General features: G+C 43.2%; 1 protein-coding gene across 1 annotated transcript in view; it reads right to left on the reverse strand.

Moving 5' to 3' along the window:
• The window catches only part of vcanb (versican b), a gene marked incomplete at both ends in the record, with an annotated part of 67,075 nt that overhangs the window by 38,003 nt on the left and 11,615 nt on the right, over positions 1-17,457 (reverse strand). Inside the window, 2 exons of the mRNA XM_080742857.1 lie at positions 13,017-13,310; positions 17,286-17,413. Of these exons, the coding sequence (XP_080598983.1) occupies positions 13,017-13,310; positions 17,286-17,413 (422 nt within the window). The remainder of the gene's footprint in view (positions 1-13,016; positions 13,311-17,285; positions 17,414-17,457) is intronic.

Consider the following 17,457-nt stretch of genomic DNA (forward strand, 5'->3'; position numbering starts at 1 on the left):
GTGCTCAGGATGTTTGCACTGATCGCTCCAGCGGTTTGTGGGATTATGTCTGGAGTCTCTGGACACACAGACACACACAGACACAGACACAGACACACACACACACACACACACACACACACACACACACACACACACACACACACACACACACACAAGAGAGACAGACACTCTTATAGACAGCTAGCCTCCTACAGAGCGCTGTGAAAGTGATGCCGATTATCCCTCAAGGTATAGTACTAATAATGTCCACGGTGTACAATCTTCAGCTTTGAACTCGGGAGAGTATAATCTCAAGAGTTACAAATTGAGAGACGAACACTGTGGAGATGAGGGGTCCTTGTGGAGATGAGGGGTCCTTGACATGAAAAACCTTTGGGAACCACTGGACATCACACTACACAGAACCCAGCAAGCACGGTCAGGACCTGGACCAATCAGTGACGTTGCAAGTGCAGGCAGAGAAACGAGGGAGATTTATTCCTCTTTGAAGAGCCAAGTAGCACTCTGTTTATTAACCAGGAAAAACAACAATGAATCGACCTGTCGCACAGGTAATTACGTTAAAACCTCGTAGGTGTGCGTTTACTCTTAAAGGTACAGCACGTATATAAGAAAGGTAATACTGCCTCTGACAAAGGAACAAACTATTGTAAGAGATCGCTGTGAATTATAACTGTCCTTAATAACTGTCCTATGTGTGTGTATCCGCCACAACATCTTGATTGGGGCCAGATCACAGCCCATATGGGGATGATCTTGATTGACGTCATTACCGGGATGGACTTTTTTCGTTTTGACAGGATTTATGTTGGTTGAAATCAGGTGATAGTCTAGGCCAGATAAATATCATAACTAGTTAGATATGTCCCAGAATATAACCTTATATGCTCATATTTCAACTAACATTACAAACAATAACAAGGTCAAGATCATCTGCATACGGGCTGTGATCTGGCCCCAATCGAGACGTCACTGACTGGTCCAGGTCTTGACGTGCTTGCTGGGAATATAGCAGTAAAAGTCTAGAACAGGTGTCCCAAACGTTTTTTTATTTTTTTGTCTCAGGGCACCCCATAAATATTTTACCCCTACATTATAATTTTCACTCCCAGCACCTTACGGTCGCTTATCTCCCGATTAGGGAGTCTTACTGGTATTTATAGTATATCATCGTTATCGGGTGTCCAAAAGCACACAACGCCTCGCAACGCGAGGCGTTGTGTGCTTGTAGATCGGCTGTTTTCACTAGTTTTGTGCGACAGTCTTGTATGATGAAGCAGGGCAAAAGAGATTTGAAACTTGAAGATACAAGGTTTCTGCCCGACAGTGATGATATTTTAGTGATTATGTTGCGAGGAAAGCGTTGAGATAATAGCCATTTTGGTTAGAACTGACTGAAAATAACTTTGTACTTTAAGTTTTAAATGATACTAAATATTTTTTCAAGTGTCCAAATGAATTCCAAATATTGTCAAATTATCTCGCGGCACCCCTGGACTGCCGTCACGGCACCCCAGGGTGCCCCGTCACCCACTTTGAAAACCCCTGGTCTATAATACAGCATCATGCAACGCTGAGGAAGGCCGAAGGGCCGAAACGCGTCCGTACACTGTCCATTGAGGTAAATAAAATCATGTAAAAAGGAGATTCCTTCAGTGCTGGCGACTACTTCTTTCTCATATGCTTTTTTGAGCCGTGCACCTAAAAGCCTTCATCTAACTTGGAGTGTTGCGGGCTGTCTGCTTTATTGCAGATACCTTTCTCTACTAGAATACAGCATTACATGTAGCACACAAACACAAGTATGGAGGGTAGGGTACAGTTATTTGGGATTCTGTGGCGTTACGGCGCGCAGCGCTGCAGACTGACTATAAAAGGAAATCCAGCAAAACGTTTGATTTTTGAAACATGATGTCAACCTAACGAACATAAGCTAATTTCCTGCCTTAAGAAAAGGTGCGGTGCCAGCTGGTGTCAGAGGCACAGGACGCGTGACGGCTGCCAGCGCAGCTTTATTTATAGATAAAAAAAAGAAAGATGTCTGAGCCATGATCAAACTGTTACTTTCTGCAGCACTTCCAAAAGCATCGGTTTTTTCGTCTCTGACTCACAGCCACAGACACGCACGCACGCACGCACGCACGCACACACACACACACACACACACACACACACACACACACACACTAAAGCTCGACTGACAATAACATGTCATAGCAGGAGATTTCTACCAGTGAGACTAAGAAGAGATAGATAGTTCACCATTAAAATAACTTTTTTTTCCCGATTACTCTCCCCATGGAGACATCAATTCATGGATATTTTTTAGTTTTTGTCGCATTCCTAAACCAATAATTTGAGGAGACTGTTTATGTCTCCATAGGGAACAAAGCAGGCTCTTTGTGTCTCCATAGGGAACCACTGCTGGTCATCGAATTATGTCTCCTTGTATATCTATCTGCAATTGTTGGAGCTGTGTGGAGCTCCCTATACGTGGCCGTGTGTGTGGGTCTGTCTGTCTGTCTGTTTGTCTGTTTGTCTGTCTGTCTGTCTCCGGGTATGTAGCCTGCAGTAACCTTTTCTGGCCACACATGTTAAGGGAGGGGCGCTGTTGCACACACACACACACACACACACACACACACACACACACACACACACACACACACACACACACACACACACACACACACACACACACACACACACACACACACACACAGCCAGGCTTGTCAACTCTCCTGGATTTCCCAGGAGTCTCCTGGATTTTGACCCCATCTCCTGGCATGCTCCTGGATTGGCAAATCTCCTGGATTTCTCCTGGATTTTGTATCAAACTCCCAAAATTCACCAGAACACAGTAAATTACATCTACTATGTTAATTTTTTTCTGGGGGAGGACCCCCAGACCCCCCGCTTTAAGGGTGGGGGCAATGCATGCAAGAAAAATCATACAGATATTCACTTAAGTAATGACTTAAAGATGAGAAGTCATTCTTAAAGATGTCCTTTGCTTCAGTCATCAAATCTGTACATTTGGCATTTTAGGCTGAAATTGTACACGCTAGTAAAGTAATCCTGATAAATGTATCAAACATGCACAAAATTCAACAGAACACAGGAAAATATATCTGTTAATACGTTTTGGGGAGAGCACCCCCCAGACCCTGGTTGGGGAGTTCCGCGCACCCCCCAAAAAATAAATCTCCTGGATTCTGACAGTCCAATGTTGACAACCCTGACACACAGCTCCACTTCGAACAGAGGTTCGATTTTTTTAATAGCTAAAGCATAAAACAATGGTTAAAGTAATAATGTGTAATGATAGGTCTTAAAATATTTCTGGGGCTACTCTGGCTTTTTGTGTGCACCCCAGCGGGTTCTACCGTGATATGTAGAGTGACCAGCAGACATTTTTCGTGGCCAAGCGTAGCCATTCAAAAATCGTCTGAGAAAGCGTATCTGATACCGATCTGATACACCAGGAGGAGGAGGGCCTGGGGCAGCAAGAATGTGGACTTCAGCCTAGTCCGAGGTAGGGATGGGACGATAGGAACATTTCATGTCACGATTATTGTGACAGAAAAAATTGCGATTTACGATATTATCGCGATAATCAAAATATCCCCAACATCCATAATCCTGGGCGGAACATTTGCCAAAAAAATCTGCTATTTTTCGGCAAAGAGATTTGGTCGAGTGAAAAAAAAGACTGTATCAAGTACGTTATTTCCAGGTCCGTTTTTACCAATTATAGAGGGTTTAAATAAATGGTGCCAGATATGCAGCTCGGCAAATAAAAGGTGAATTGATCCCAGTGTGTGACAGATGACAATTCCACAATAAATAAAAATTAAAATGTATCACTATAAACGATTATAACGATTATCGTCCCATCCCTGGTCTGAGGTGAAGACGTGTGGCAGGGCTGGACTGGAGCACCACACAGTAGATGTCTAGATGTGAGCGTCCCGAAGGGCCGCGAACTTCTAGTTGTCTTTATTGAGATGATAATGGCAGCTGGCGAAGGAAGTCCCATACTAAACTATAGACTTGCCACACATATTATTCAAACTTCATTCGGTGATCATGCCGTGTTGAAACGTGCGCATGTGCGTGTGCCGTGCGCGTGGTAGGGAGGGAACAATTGTAGATGCCATCCCAAAAAAATCTAGAACACACCACTGTACCCCAGACAGTTTTCAAGTTGCTTGATTCAAATATTTAGACATTTGATCCATTGGAGGTCTCCCCGTGCTTTAGAAGGACAATATCAGTCACCAGAAGCAGGTTTGTTTTCGAAGACTCTTAAGCCATTTAGACCGGGTACGCATAGCAGATATAGGCCTACAAGCTGCGAGCTTGTAGATCTGCTATTTTTGAAAAATCTTGAAAATTTGAATTTTGACCCGATTCCAGAAGTGTCTTTTGAATCCTTCTAAGGTTTTTTGAAAAATGTATGTTTCTATGTCAGTGGTTCTCAAACTTTTTCATGTTTAGTTCCAGGGACCACCCAGAAGCAAAATCTGAGTTACAAACGTTCGCTTTAAAAATACATATTTTCATTCATTCAAGATTTGCACACATTTTAACAACTTTTTCAAAAATAGCAGATCGACGAGTGCCGCGCCGTGAGCTTGTATATCTTCTATTTTTCAATAGCTAAAGTATAAAATAATGAAGGCCCATCCACCTTGGGCCCTAGTAACTCAGTCCCACTCCCCCCCCCCCCCCCCCCCTTGTGACGCCCCTTCAGGAGGGGCGTGTGTGTCCGATCGCATGAATATCAAATATCTAAATATTGAATCAAGCAACTTAAAAACCGTCTGGGGGGTTGCACCGCACGGCACACAGAAAAGCAAGGGTAGACGTGAAAATTACCGTATACCCCAGAAGTGTTTCAAAGCGAAAAATTCCCCTTTAAGTGGTTAATGCTCTTGTTGACATAACATACTCATGGCTTTGCCATTCGTGATGGAAGAACAACCCGCCAAATATATGAGATGGGAAGTCCAAAAAAATATATGGAAAGCTCATTTGTATAATTCCAGCAGCTGAATGAATACGTTCTCTTGGGCCTGGGTTCCGACGGGCTCGTGGTTTCAATGTTACTGGCACGAAGCTTTAATAAACTATATCGTCGTTGTCGGGTGGAAACCCTGAATGTCCAAAACCGTTCGTTTTTATCCTTTAAAAAAAATGAACCAAACTAGTGAAAACAGCCGATCTACAAGCACACAACGCCTCGCGGTGCGAGGCGTTGTGTGCTTGTAGATCGGCTGTTTTCACTACTTTTGTGCGATGGCCTTGTGTGATGAAGCAGGGCTTTACTTTGTGAAAGAACGTACACATTTGAAACTTGGAGATACGTGGTTTCCACTCAACAACGACGATATGAATGCTTTAACCAGTGAAAAATAGCAGGTGCCGCGCTGCGAGCTTGTAGATCTGCTATTTTTGAAAAACTTTTGTCACTCATATTTTGCTTCTGGGTGGTCCCTGGAACTAGATATTTTGAGATGGGGGTCTGTGGCCAAATACATATCAGTTTGGGGGTCCTTCACATGAAAAGGTTTGAGAACCACTGACATAGTAGTCTCTCTAGAACAGACTAACTGAGCTCCATTTAAGTGAAAAGGACCTTTTCTTTGATGATGGCTGGCCAGATTGCTGACATAGAAACATAGGTTTTTCAAAAAGTCTTAGAAGGATTCAATTCAAAAGACACTTCGACCACAGAATCGGGTCAAAATTCTAATGTTAACGATTTAAAAAAAATAGCAGAGCTTGTATATCTGCTATTTTTCAATAGTTAAAGCATAAAATAATGATACACAATAATGTGTACCCGTTCTAAATGGGTTAAACGACCCCTTCTTTCATTATCATTGGCCTTGAAAGTCGTCCATAAATGGTAGGCTTCTCTCTCCGTCTGTCTCTCTCTCTCATTGTCTGTCTATCTCTCTCTCTCTCTTTGTCAATCAGTCTCAATCTACTCTGCATCTCTTCTCCGAACACGCAGGCGAACCCAGATAAGGCTCAAATGGGCCGCGTATCTCTGCTCCTCATCATCATCCTCCTCCTCCTCCTCCCTTTCTCAGCAAACGCATTCCGACAGGTCCTTTGTGGGCTGATTGTAGCGCCCAGACTTAACACGCTCCGGAGAGAGTCACTTATGTTGTGATCATTCACACCGTGACGGGAGAGAGAGAGAGAGAGACCCTGCCTCCAGAGGCGTCACAAGGGGGGGGGGGGGGGAGTGGGACTGAGTCACTAGGGCCCAAGGCGGAGGGGCCTTCATTATTTTATACTTTAGCTATTGAAAAAATAGCAGATATACAAGCTCACAGCTTGCGAGCTTGTAGATCTGCCATTTTTGAAAATATCATGAAAATGTGTTCAAATCTTTGAATATATCGATGGCCAAAATGCAAAACCTCCTATCTGCAAATGTCATGATTTTTGGATTTCACATGAAATGAGGACAACAGGCTATGCTGCACATGGTCAGTCTGTCTGCAAGATCGTTCTGCCCCTCATTTTGTCAAAAATGTCATGTGACTAGAAATAGTAGATAGGTATCTGCATTTTTCAGATAGGAGGTTTTGCGTTTTGGCCATATTATGTATTTTTTTTGCAAACATTTGTAACTCAAATTTTGCTTCTGGGGGGTCCCTGGAACTAAATATTTTGAGATGGGGGTCCGTGGCCAAATACATATCATTTTGGGGGTCCTTCGCACGAAAAAGTTTGAGCACCACTGACATAGACACACAGGTTTTTCAACAAAACCTTAGAAGGATTTGAAAAATTCAAAGACTAAGAAAAATAGCAGATCTACATGCTCGCTTGTATATCTGCTATTTTTCAATAGTTAAAGCACAGTTTCCCCTGTGAAGAACATTCATGGGGGGCCCGCGGTAGAATCCTCGTACCCAGGGCCCAGAATTTGGATGTGACATCCCTGCCTGCCTCCACAGCGAGCAGCCCCTCCAAAACGTCTAGCGGCTCCTCCGAACAGGGCCCTGCCCAGGGATGATGTCATGTGTTTGGCGAGCCCGGGCCATCTGGCCTAAAGCGCTGGGGTCTGTCCTCATACTGTCACTGACAGGGGTGTCCCACCACATTCTGGGCCCTGGGTACGAGGATTCACTGCGGGCCCCCCATCAATGTTCTTCTTCACCCATTTAGACTGGGAACGCATTATCACGCGTTATTTTGTGCTTTAACTATTGAAAAATAGAAGATCTACAAGTTCACAGCGCGGCACCGAGTGCCGCGCTGCGAGCTTGTAGATCTGCTATTTTTGAAAAAAATCACACCCAATGTGAAGTGAGCGGTGGTCGTGCTTGCATAACGTAATTGGTGATGTAATATGGCTACACACACACACATTGCTATGGCAAAACGCTGAGGAAAACACATTGCTATGGCAAAACGCTGAGGAAAAGTGGCTACAGACACACGCACAGCCACTCTATGGAGCGATTTACCACCGCTCAAAATCTTGAACATTTTCTTTGAATATTTCAAATCCTTCGGAGGTTTTTTGAAAAAAAAACTATGTTTCTAGGACCCCCCCCCCCCCCCCCCCCCCCGGAAGCAAAATTCGAGTTACAAATGTGCGCTTAAAAAATAAATATATTCAAAGATTCGGCTATGAGCTTGTAGATCTGCTATTTTTCAATATCTAAAGTATAAAATAATGAAGGCCCCTCCACCTTGGGCCCTAGTAACTCAGTCCCACTCCCCCCCCCCCCCCCTTGTGACGCCCCTGGTCACTGACATTACACTATACCTCTCCGGTAAGCCCCGCTCGCTGCGCTCGCACTCCTCCTGCTGTCTCAACTTACTTGCGGAAAAGTTGGCAAAACACATTACACCACAAAAAAAGTTGCACGTTTCAAACGAAAAGTCCCCGTGAGTTTTCCAGGCAGGCCCTCAAAGTCGTCCGTAATGACGCTGTGATCCGTCTAATGCTCTCTTTTTTTTTCATATAAATATATGACTTCAATTTCTTAACTGTTACTGTTACAGTGCATCCAAAAAAACTAACTTATTTTGAAGACGTCTTTAACCCATTCAGAACGGGTACCCTATATTGTGTATCATTATTTTATGCTTTAACTATTGAAAAATAGCAGATATACAAGCTCACAGCTATTGCTATTTTTTAAAAATCGTGAAAATTGAACTTTTTGACCCGATTCTATACAGTAAGTGTCTTTTGAATCCTTCTAAGGTTTTTCGAAAAATCTATGTTTCTATGTCAGCAATCTGGCTGGCCATCGTCAAAGAAAAGGTCCTTTTTCACTTAAATGGAGCTCAGTTATTCAGAGACTACTATGTCAGAGGTTCTCAAACTTTTTCATGTGAAGGACCCCCAAAATGACATGTATTTGGCCACGGACCCCCATCTCAAAATATCTAGTTCCAGGGACCACCCAGAAGCAAAATTTGAGTTACAAACGTTCACTTTGAAAACACATATATTCAAAGATTTGCACACATTTTCACAACTTTTTTCAAAAATAGCAGATCTACAAGCTCGCAGCGCGGCACTCGGTGCCGCGCTGTGAGCTTGTATATCTGCTATTTTTCACCGGTTAAAGCATTCAATAATTCTAGGGCCTAAATGGGTTTAAGTATAAAGTACTATTTGACGGGACGTTCTCATGGAGGAGTATCAGGTCTAGAGCCTTGTATCTCTCTCTCTCTCTCTCTCCTCTGGCGGCTGGCTGTGTCGCTGGGCAGGGGCCAGCTGCGATGCATTAGGGACCTGTCCTGGTTCTGAGAGGATCTGTGTTAGAGAGCAGCGCACACACACACATGAGTTGGGTTTTCCCCTCATAAAACACGACCACACCATAAACAGGGCAGTGGGAAGTTTAGTCTTCGTATTTTGGGGGCCTAAATAGCGTTTTATTTTTTTTTGTTGTGTTCTCTCGGCCTGGTACCACTCCTGTCCTCCACTCCGCTGGCTGGTGAATAATGGGAGCTGTGGGCACAGCGCTTTGTCGCAAGTCTGTTCTTCAAAAGGCCTGAGTTGTACTTTGTTTGTTCGCCGGAAATAGCCGATTTATAAGCCCTGAGCGTGTCGCATCACAACGTCCTCCACTCCGCTAGCTGGTGAATAATGGGAGTTGTGGGCACAGCGATTTGTCGCAAGTTTGTTCTTCAAAAGGCCTGAGTTGTACTTGGTCTGCACGACCGGTGTCGCGCGCCGGAAATATCCGATCTATATCCGATCGAAGCCCTGAGCGTGTCGCATCTAGGGCTGTCACGATTATGACATTTTACGTGACGATTAATTGTCACTCAAATAATTGCGATTAACGATTTAACTGTGTTTTTGCCGTTGACAATCACATTTCTGTTTGGCTTGTAGGCTCTGAAGTTGCACATGGTAGATATGACACATAATATACAAAGACAACTTTATACTTAAAAAATAACATTGGTAGTGGAAATAGACGATCTACAAGCTCACAACGCGTCACATCGCGACACGTTGTGAGCTTGTAGATCTGTTATTTCCACTATTTTTACTTTAAAAAATATATATGAAAATTTTTCAACAATGAAATGATTATGACGATTATGAAAAATAATCGCGATTATGTCAAATAATTGCGATTAGACGATTAAGTAATAATTGTGACAGCCCTAGTCGCATCGCAACGCGTTGAGAGCTTGTAGGTCGGGTATTTCCGGCACGCGACACCACCGGCGGCGCAACCAACTATAAGTCTTTTCGGGGTTTCGGGGAGACGACAACTGCAGCTTTGGTTTTCCGGACTGCATCGAGACATAACCACTGCAATGATTTCCACACTGCAAACAAGCTCTCAGTCGTAAAAAAATAATAATAATCCACAAGCACAAACTATGCACATCTGTGTGTTCGTGGAACGCCAGCATCTGTCTGTCTTCTTGCACTCTTCTAAGCCCACACTCTTTCTCTCTCTTTCTCTCTCTCCCTTTCTGTCTTTCTGTCACTTTGTCTTTCTCTAAACTACCTTTTAATACCCATTCAGGCCTAGAATTATTGAATGCTTTAACCAGTGAAAAATAGCAGATCTACAAGCTTGCAGCACGGCACCGAGTGCCGCGCTGCGAGCTTGTAGATCTGCTATTTTTGAAAAAGTTGTGAAAATGTGTGCAAATCTTTGAATATATGTATTTTCAAAGCGAACGTTTGTAACTCAAATTTTGCTTCTGAGGGGGGTCCCTGGAACTAAATATTTTGAGATGGGGGTCCGTGGCCAAATAAATATCATTTTGGGGGTCCTTCACATGACAAGGTTTGAGAACCACTGACACAGTAGTCTCTCAAGAACAGACTAACTGAGCTCCAGTTAAGTGAAAAGGACCTTTTCTTTGACGATGGCTGGCCAGATTGCTGACATAATAGAAACATAGGTTTTTCAAAAAACCATAGAAGGATTCAAAAGACACTTATAGAATCGGGTCAAGATTCAAATTTTCACGATTTTTCAAAAATAGCAGATCTACAAGCTCGCAGTGAGCTTGTAGATCTGCTATTTTTCAATAGTTAAAGCATAAAATAATGATACACAATAATGTTCACCCATTCTGAATGAGCTAAACTACCTTTTAAGTGTGAGGCTGCGATACGCGGCGTCAGCTGTCCTAGCGCTCCGGGGCGCGACTGTTTTGACAACCCCCAGACCAGGACGTTAAAGCAGGGTCAGGGTTCAGATAAGCTGAGGTCATAACTCAAATAGCTGGAGAGAAACTTCATCGTGTCTCTGGGCCGCGGCGCAATGACGGCAGGAGGGGCGTAAGAAAGGAGAAGGAGTAGAGGAGGATTAGGAACGGAAGCATACTGTACATATAAAGTCTGCGTCATCTTTTAAAATCACTTTTATACAGCGGCCTTTGACCAGAGTTGTTTTTGACAGCAAAATTTGATTTAGTTTTAGTCATAGTCTTTTGAATAAAATGTCATTTAGTTTTAGTTAGTCGCCTGAAATGTTTTAGTTTTAGTCTAATTTTAGTCGACTAAATATCATAAGGTTTTAGGCGACTAAATCTACAGTTGATTTAGTCAACTGAAATGTATTTTAGCAGGCCTTGATGGCATTGTAATGACTGATTTTACACTTGATTGCGTGCTGAAAATAGCCGATCTACAAGCTCACAAGAGATTGTGAGATTGTTGATCTGCTATTTTCGGCATGCAACACCTGGGAGCAACCAAACGAAAATGACTCTCTTCTCCATCTCCACTAGTCCCTCCCACACGTTTTAGTCTAGTTTTTATTTTGTTGACGAAATTGTTAATATATTTAGTCTTAGTTTTAGTCATCACAGCTTAGTTTTTATTTTGTTTTCGTCAATAAAAAAACGCAGTCGACAAACATTTTTCGTCATAGTTTTAGTCGACGAAATCAACACTGCCTTTGACACATTTGGGTTGACTTTTTTTTCCCCACGCTTATTTCCCTTTTATACCATTTCATGTTTGTCTTTGATTCGTTTTAAGGTGATGTTGAATTGATGGTAGGCTATTTGTATATTGTATGTATATATTATTTGTATATATTTTATATATTATATTTTATATTTATTGTATCTATCTAGATCTGTCTGTCTGTCTGTCTGTGCTGTGGTGGCTGATGCTCACCTGGTTGCATGCTGAAAATAGCCAACCTACAAGCTCACAGATGCGACACTGTAGCGGAACCAAACATACAATGACTTGTCTTTTAGTTCTACTGGATCTCTTCTCCACTAGTTCCTCCCTGACATTTTAGTCTATTTTTTTAGTCTTTTAGTCAATACATTTAGTCTTACTTTCAGTCATCATCATAGCGATGTGCATGCTATCAAACACGACACACGTGCATATCTCCTTGTATGGGCCGTTCGGTCTCTGCATACTTTCTAAGGCGTTAAGTGTGAGGGTGTTTAGTCTCGTGCGACGCTAGTCTCGTACTGCTTACTTGTGCTCATACGGACATAGGGACATACAGTAAGGGACCTACACACAAAGCCAGACGTAGGACCATTTCCGTTATAGCTTTAGTCGTCGACTAATGCTATGAAGTTATCAACTATAGCAGTGTTTCTCAAATGGGGGTACGTGTACCCCTAGGGGTACGCAGGGGTACCGCAGGGGGTACGTGAGAAAAACTAGAAAATGGGAATATGTACTTTATTATCATGGTTAATGATAAAACATTGATATAGTTTGTGTGAACCTGCTCATCTGTACATTTCTAAACCAAATTACATCAATAACTTGACTTGTAGTGACTGTTATTGAATAGAAAGCAGTATTTATTTGCCATTATGCTGTTTTATTTTGAACACATTGGCATTGGAACTGGACTTTTGATGTCAGTTTTGCTGTAGTCAGGGGAAGGGGGTACTTGGCTACGGAAATCAGTATAAGGGCCAAAAATTATTGAGAACCACCAAACTATAGCAATGGTTCTCAAAGTCTGTGGGTAGTCTAAAGCCTGTAACTCTGACAGTGTACAACTGGAACCATTTGGTTCCATTTGTACACTGTCAGAGTTAAGGGAAGTCCTCGAAATTTGAACGTTTGAGAAACACTGAACTATAGCTATCAACACCGACACCCACACACACCCGTACTATTGCTGTGTTGATATGGCGGTGAGATACTTGCATTGCACTGACTAGCATTGACTGTTATGTACACTTTTGTTTGGCACTGCTTTGTTAAGTTGTGCTTTGTGTATTGCTTTTTTGTGTGTGACGTGTCACTTATGAGCGTTGAATGTTTCTTGGTCACTTTATGTATATATTCTTCTTTTTTTATGAACGCTTTTTAGACACTTTATGTTTATATTCTTCTTTTGATTGTGCCTTTTGACTGTACACTACAGCAGTCTTTTTCTTACCTCTTTGTAACTTGTAACCTTAACGGCTGTGCTGCCTCTGGGCAACTGAATTTCCCCGTGGGATAATAAAGGTAGGCTATCTATCTATCTATCTACACCCGCACACCAAACTCTTACCCTTGAAGCAGACGGCCACGTGTCTGTCGGTGGGGCTGGGGAAGCCGGTCTGGTTCTCGTGGCGGTAGAGCGTGCGCACGCCCAGCAGGCCGCCGCCGCACTGGGGCCGCGCCACGGTGACGGGGTAGCGCACGCTGCCGTCCGCCAGCCAGCCGTGGTCGCAGCGGTCCAGGCCCGCCCGCCAGGCGGCGAACAGGTGGCCCGGCGACGCCAGCACCGCCCCGCGCCCCTCGCACTCCCGCCTGGCCTCGTCCAGAGTCAGCATGTCCCGGTTGGGGTTGTAGAACACCTCGCCTTTCAGGGACAGGGAGGGAGGAGGACAGAGTCATTACATTAACCCAGGGGTCTTCAACATTTTCAGGCCAGGGACCCCTTGGTTGAGAGAGAGATGAAGACCCCCCCACATGAACCTTTTCATAGATTCTATATAGTTTGATTGCTTGAATCAGTGTATTTTGGATTCATGTCAATTTGTGTTTTCAGACATTTAACCAACCGTCAATACTTAATAAACTTGACCTTTCACTCTGTACTTGGTCTGCTCTTTTTTTCCCCCCCTACATCGAACCTCTTTGCCGAAAATAGCCGATCTACAAGCTCACAACGCCTCGCACTGCGAGGCGTTGTGAGCTTGTAGATCGGCTATTTTTGGCTAAAGTTCTCAGAATATGGACGCTAGGATTAGGGTCACTTCAGTGTCATCTGGGGACCTCCCCAAAAATCATGCGACCCACAGGTTGAGACCACTGCAGATTACTACAGACAGGCTAGTCGAATGAAGTCAGAAGATCAATCAGTTGGAAAAAATCAAACCTCGGTTCGAAGTGGAACGGTGAATTTGAGCAGTTCCAGGTAAATATATATATATATATATATATATATATATATATATATATATAATTGAACTCAAGTGTCCATGGCATGAGTAATCAATTTGAAAAAAGTCATTTTGGGGGTGAACTACTCCTTTAAGTCTTAAAATTGTGACTTCACTGTCATCTGGGGGGTATACATATTTTGCGGACCTCTCTGCGGGTCTTGACCCACAGATTGACAACATTAACCTCCCGTGGCAGGGGGAAGAGAATAGAATAGTCCCTGACTTTTTTTTCACCAATTTATATATTGACATGTGTCAGTGTCTTGTTTGCCCGTGGCTCATATTGACATGTGTCAATTCTTGTTTGCCCGTGGCTCGCTACGGTGGCTGCATGCTTCGTGAGCCTCCACTCTAGCGGCTATCACGGGGGTGTGTGTGTGTGTGTGTGTGTGTGTGTGTGTGTGTGTGTGTGTGTGTGTGTGTGTGTGTGTGTGTGTGTGTGTGTGTGTGTGTGGTAAAGTCGCACATGCGCAGATCCTGTTCAAACTCAACCGGACAGTTGTGGGACACTGGACACACATTGCTGCTCATAGCGGAGCTGTGCTTCACACCGCTAGTTGTGGGACACTGGACACACATTGCTGCTCATAGCGGAGCTGTGCTTCACACCGCTAGTTGTGGGACACTGGACACACATTGCTGCTCATAGCGGAGCTGTGCTTCACACCGCTAGTTGTGGGACACTGGACACACATTGCTGCTCATAGCGGAGCTGTGCTTCACACCGCTCCAAAAACAGCCTCTGCCTTGATGTCTTTTTCAACATCATGCCCGCCGCTATCCGACAGTCAAAAGCCAACGCTTTCGAGACACTTCCCTCCAACTTGTGAACCGATGTGACACCGCCCATTCAACAGCAGATTTTCGGCAACAGACACTTTCCAAAAATTACCGCTGCTGACTTCGGCATGGTGGAGAGAGCTACCTTTATATGTATACATAATGGTACAACACAAACGAAAGAGGAGAGTCCAATGCAAAAAGCCTTCAAACAGCTATTTTAACACCTTTTTTGTTTAGGCAATCAAACAAACAATTAGCTTGAAAAGATTTTACAGACTACTCAGCGACTTGTTTCGAGTACGAAACTCTTCCTCAGGCAGTGATGGTAAGCGTGTGAAAATCATGTCAAATATTTACTTTAAGGAAAGGAAGGGGAAAGGGTCACGTCACACAAATAAACAAACACCCCTGGAGAAGGAAGGGTCCTTTAGGAATGAAGTCTAGCTTACAGAAGGGGTCCTTTTGGGGGGTGGGCTGGGGGGTTCCAGGGGGTCCCCAGAAAAATGTATGAATGAAAGCAATCACAATCGTTTCAATCAATAAACCGATTTATAATTTTGTTGGCTATTCAAAAATAGCAGCTATAGCTACAGTAGATAGCAAGATATCTACAAGATCATAGCGTGTCACATTGTGAAAATGGGACCAGATCTCTTAGTCTGACAGTGCATTGCGGGTTCCAGTCACATTCCAGACAAACTTTGCCTCGAATATTTGACAATTTGGCCAATGTTTAATTTGTCATTTTAGAGGTATTAAAACGTCCTTAAATTGTCACTTTAGAAATGCGCAGATACCCTCTATACACTTAAACTTTATGTTGGTTTGTTTACTGTTGAGTGAGAAAACAATGTTGCACTTTAAGTTAATCATCTGGGGACCCCCCCAAAATAATTTGGGGACCCCCCGGGGGTCCCGACCCACAGGTTGAGAACCACCGATTTAGACTATCAATAAAGGTAGAAAAGCCAAAGAATATCTAAGAAAAAAAAAGTTAGCAAATCTTTGAATACAAATCTTTGCTTCTGGGGGTCCCTGGCACAAAAAACTTTTCAGATGGGGGTCCGCAGCCCCAAATACATATCAATGTGGGCTCCTTGGCACACAGAGGTTTACAATGGTTTACAATTTAAACAATGGTATACAGATCTGGTGTTCTCTTCTCGTACATAAATGTCATTGCTAAACACCACAGCTTCAACATCTGTTTTGTCGCTGTGTTTAGCCTACTGGTATGTTGACAGCTTGTGCATGTTGGGCCGTCACTGCTGCCAAGGGGCCCTAAATCCTCGAACCGTGTGGGCCGTGTCACTTTGTAATGCTTAATTGCTAGCAGATCTACAAGCCCAGAGTGTTTTGCATGCGTGAATTGCAACAACTATTTATAAATCAGGCTGAATGCAGCCATCATCATATAAAGTGAGACTGATAGCGTAAATTGGTATTCACTACAAAGAATATGTCGTTGCTGTTGGTAGAAACCTCTTATCTCCATATATATATGCTGTATGTAAGCCATTTACCATGAGAGGGAGTGGGTTGTTGGCTGATTTACCACTGTTTCAGGGTTGTGGCACTCGGCGAAGCCAACAACCCACGACCCTCGAATGGTAAATTGCTTTTCTACCACTTCTACCATATAAATGAAAGAAAACACAGTTGTAACTTACAAGGTTATTTAGTTATCCAACTGCAACACAACAGTGGGCGGGGTCCATGAGCCAACTCAAGGTTGTTCACTGATTTACCACTGTTTTAAGCCAATCAGAATCCAGTATCTGAACATGTGACCACAAAAAGTGGTAGAAATATCTATTTTTAATGCCCTACTTGATCATACTACAGCGTCATATACAAAAGTATCAAAAGTATCAGATCTGCAAGCTCTAAATTCGCGCGCCTTGAGCTTGCAGATCTGCTATTTTTTATACTTTTGGAATTTGAATCCTGAAATCCTATCAGACGTGAGGTTTCCATCCAACAGAGACGATATAACATACTTAACCCTTTAATAGAGTGTGTGATATATATCGTCACTGTCGGGCAGAAACCTCGTATCTCCAAGCCATCGCACAAATGTACTGAAAACAGCAGATCTACAAGCACACAACGCCTCGCACCGCAAGGTGTTGTGTGCTTGACTGCTTATAGATCGGCTGTTTTCACTGGTTTAAATCATTTTTAAAAGGATAAATGCAAAACGAACGGTTTTGGACATACAAGGTTTTCATCCGACAACAACGATATATATAGGCCAATAGTAACACAGACTGTAACATCTGACCCGATAAGAACTTAATATAATGAGATAACACATACAGCAACACTGGTTTAAATCTTATCTTAGGCTGACATTCTTGGAAAGGAACATATAATTGATGTGCGTGCGTGCGTGGGAGACCCCTGTCACTGAACACTCTATAGCTATGATTGCTATGGGAATATAGAGCTATATAACACTGTTACAGAACAGACACTCGATAGCAATGATTACTATGTGAATAGAGAGCTATTTAGCACTTGTTCTAACAAGAAAATACCACATACTCAAAACATAGTTATTAGTTTTAAATCATGTTCCGTATTCATCGTGTTGATAGACTCACCGTTCAGTTTGTCTACATAGCAATAGACGTCATATTTCTCGGTCACGTTGCGAGGACCGTATGTTCGCACTCCTGGCCTGCCCTTCATATCGCCCTGGCAACCGAGACGGGGCCTCGTGATTGGGTATCTAAAAGCAAAGGCAAAGAGGTGTTCAATGGTAAATGGAGCATT

The sequence above is a fragment of the Nannobrachium achirus genome (assembly GCF_963921795.1).
Source record: "Nannobrachium achirus genome assembly, chromosome: 15".
Taxonomy (NCBI): domain Eukaryota; kingdom Metazoa; phylum Chordata; class Actinopteri; order Myctophiformes; family Myctophidae; genus Nannobrachium; species Nannobrachium achirus.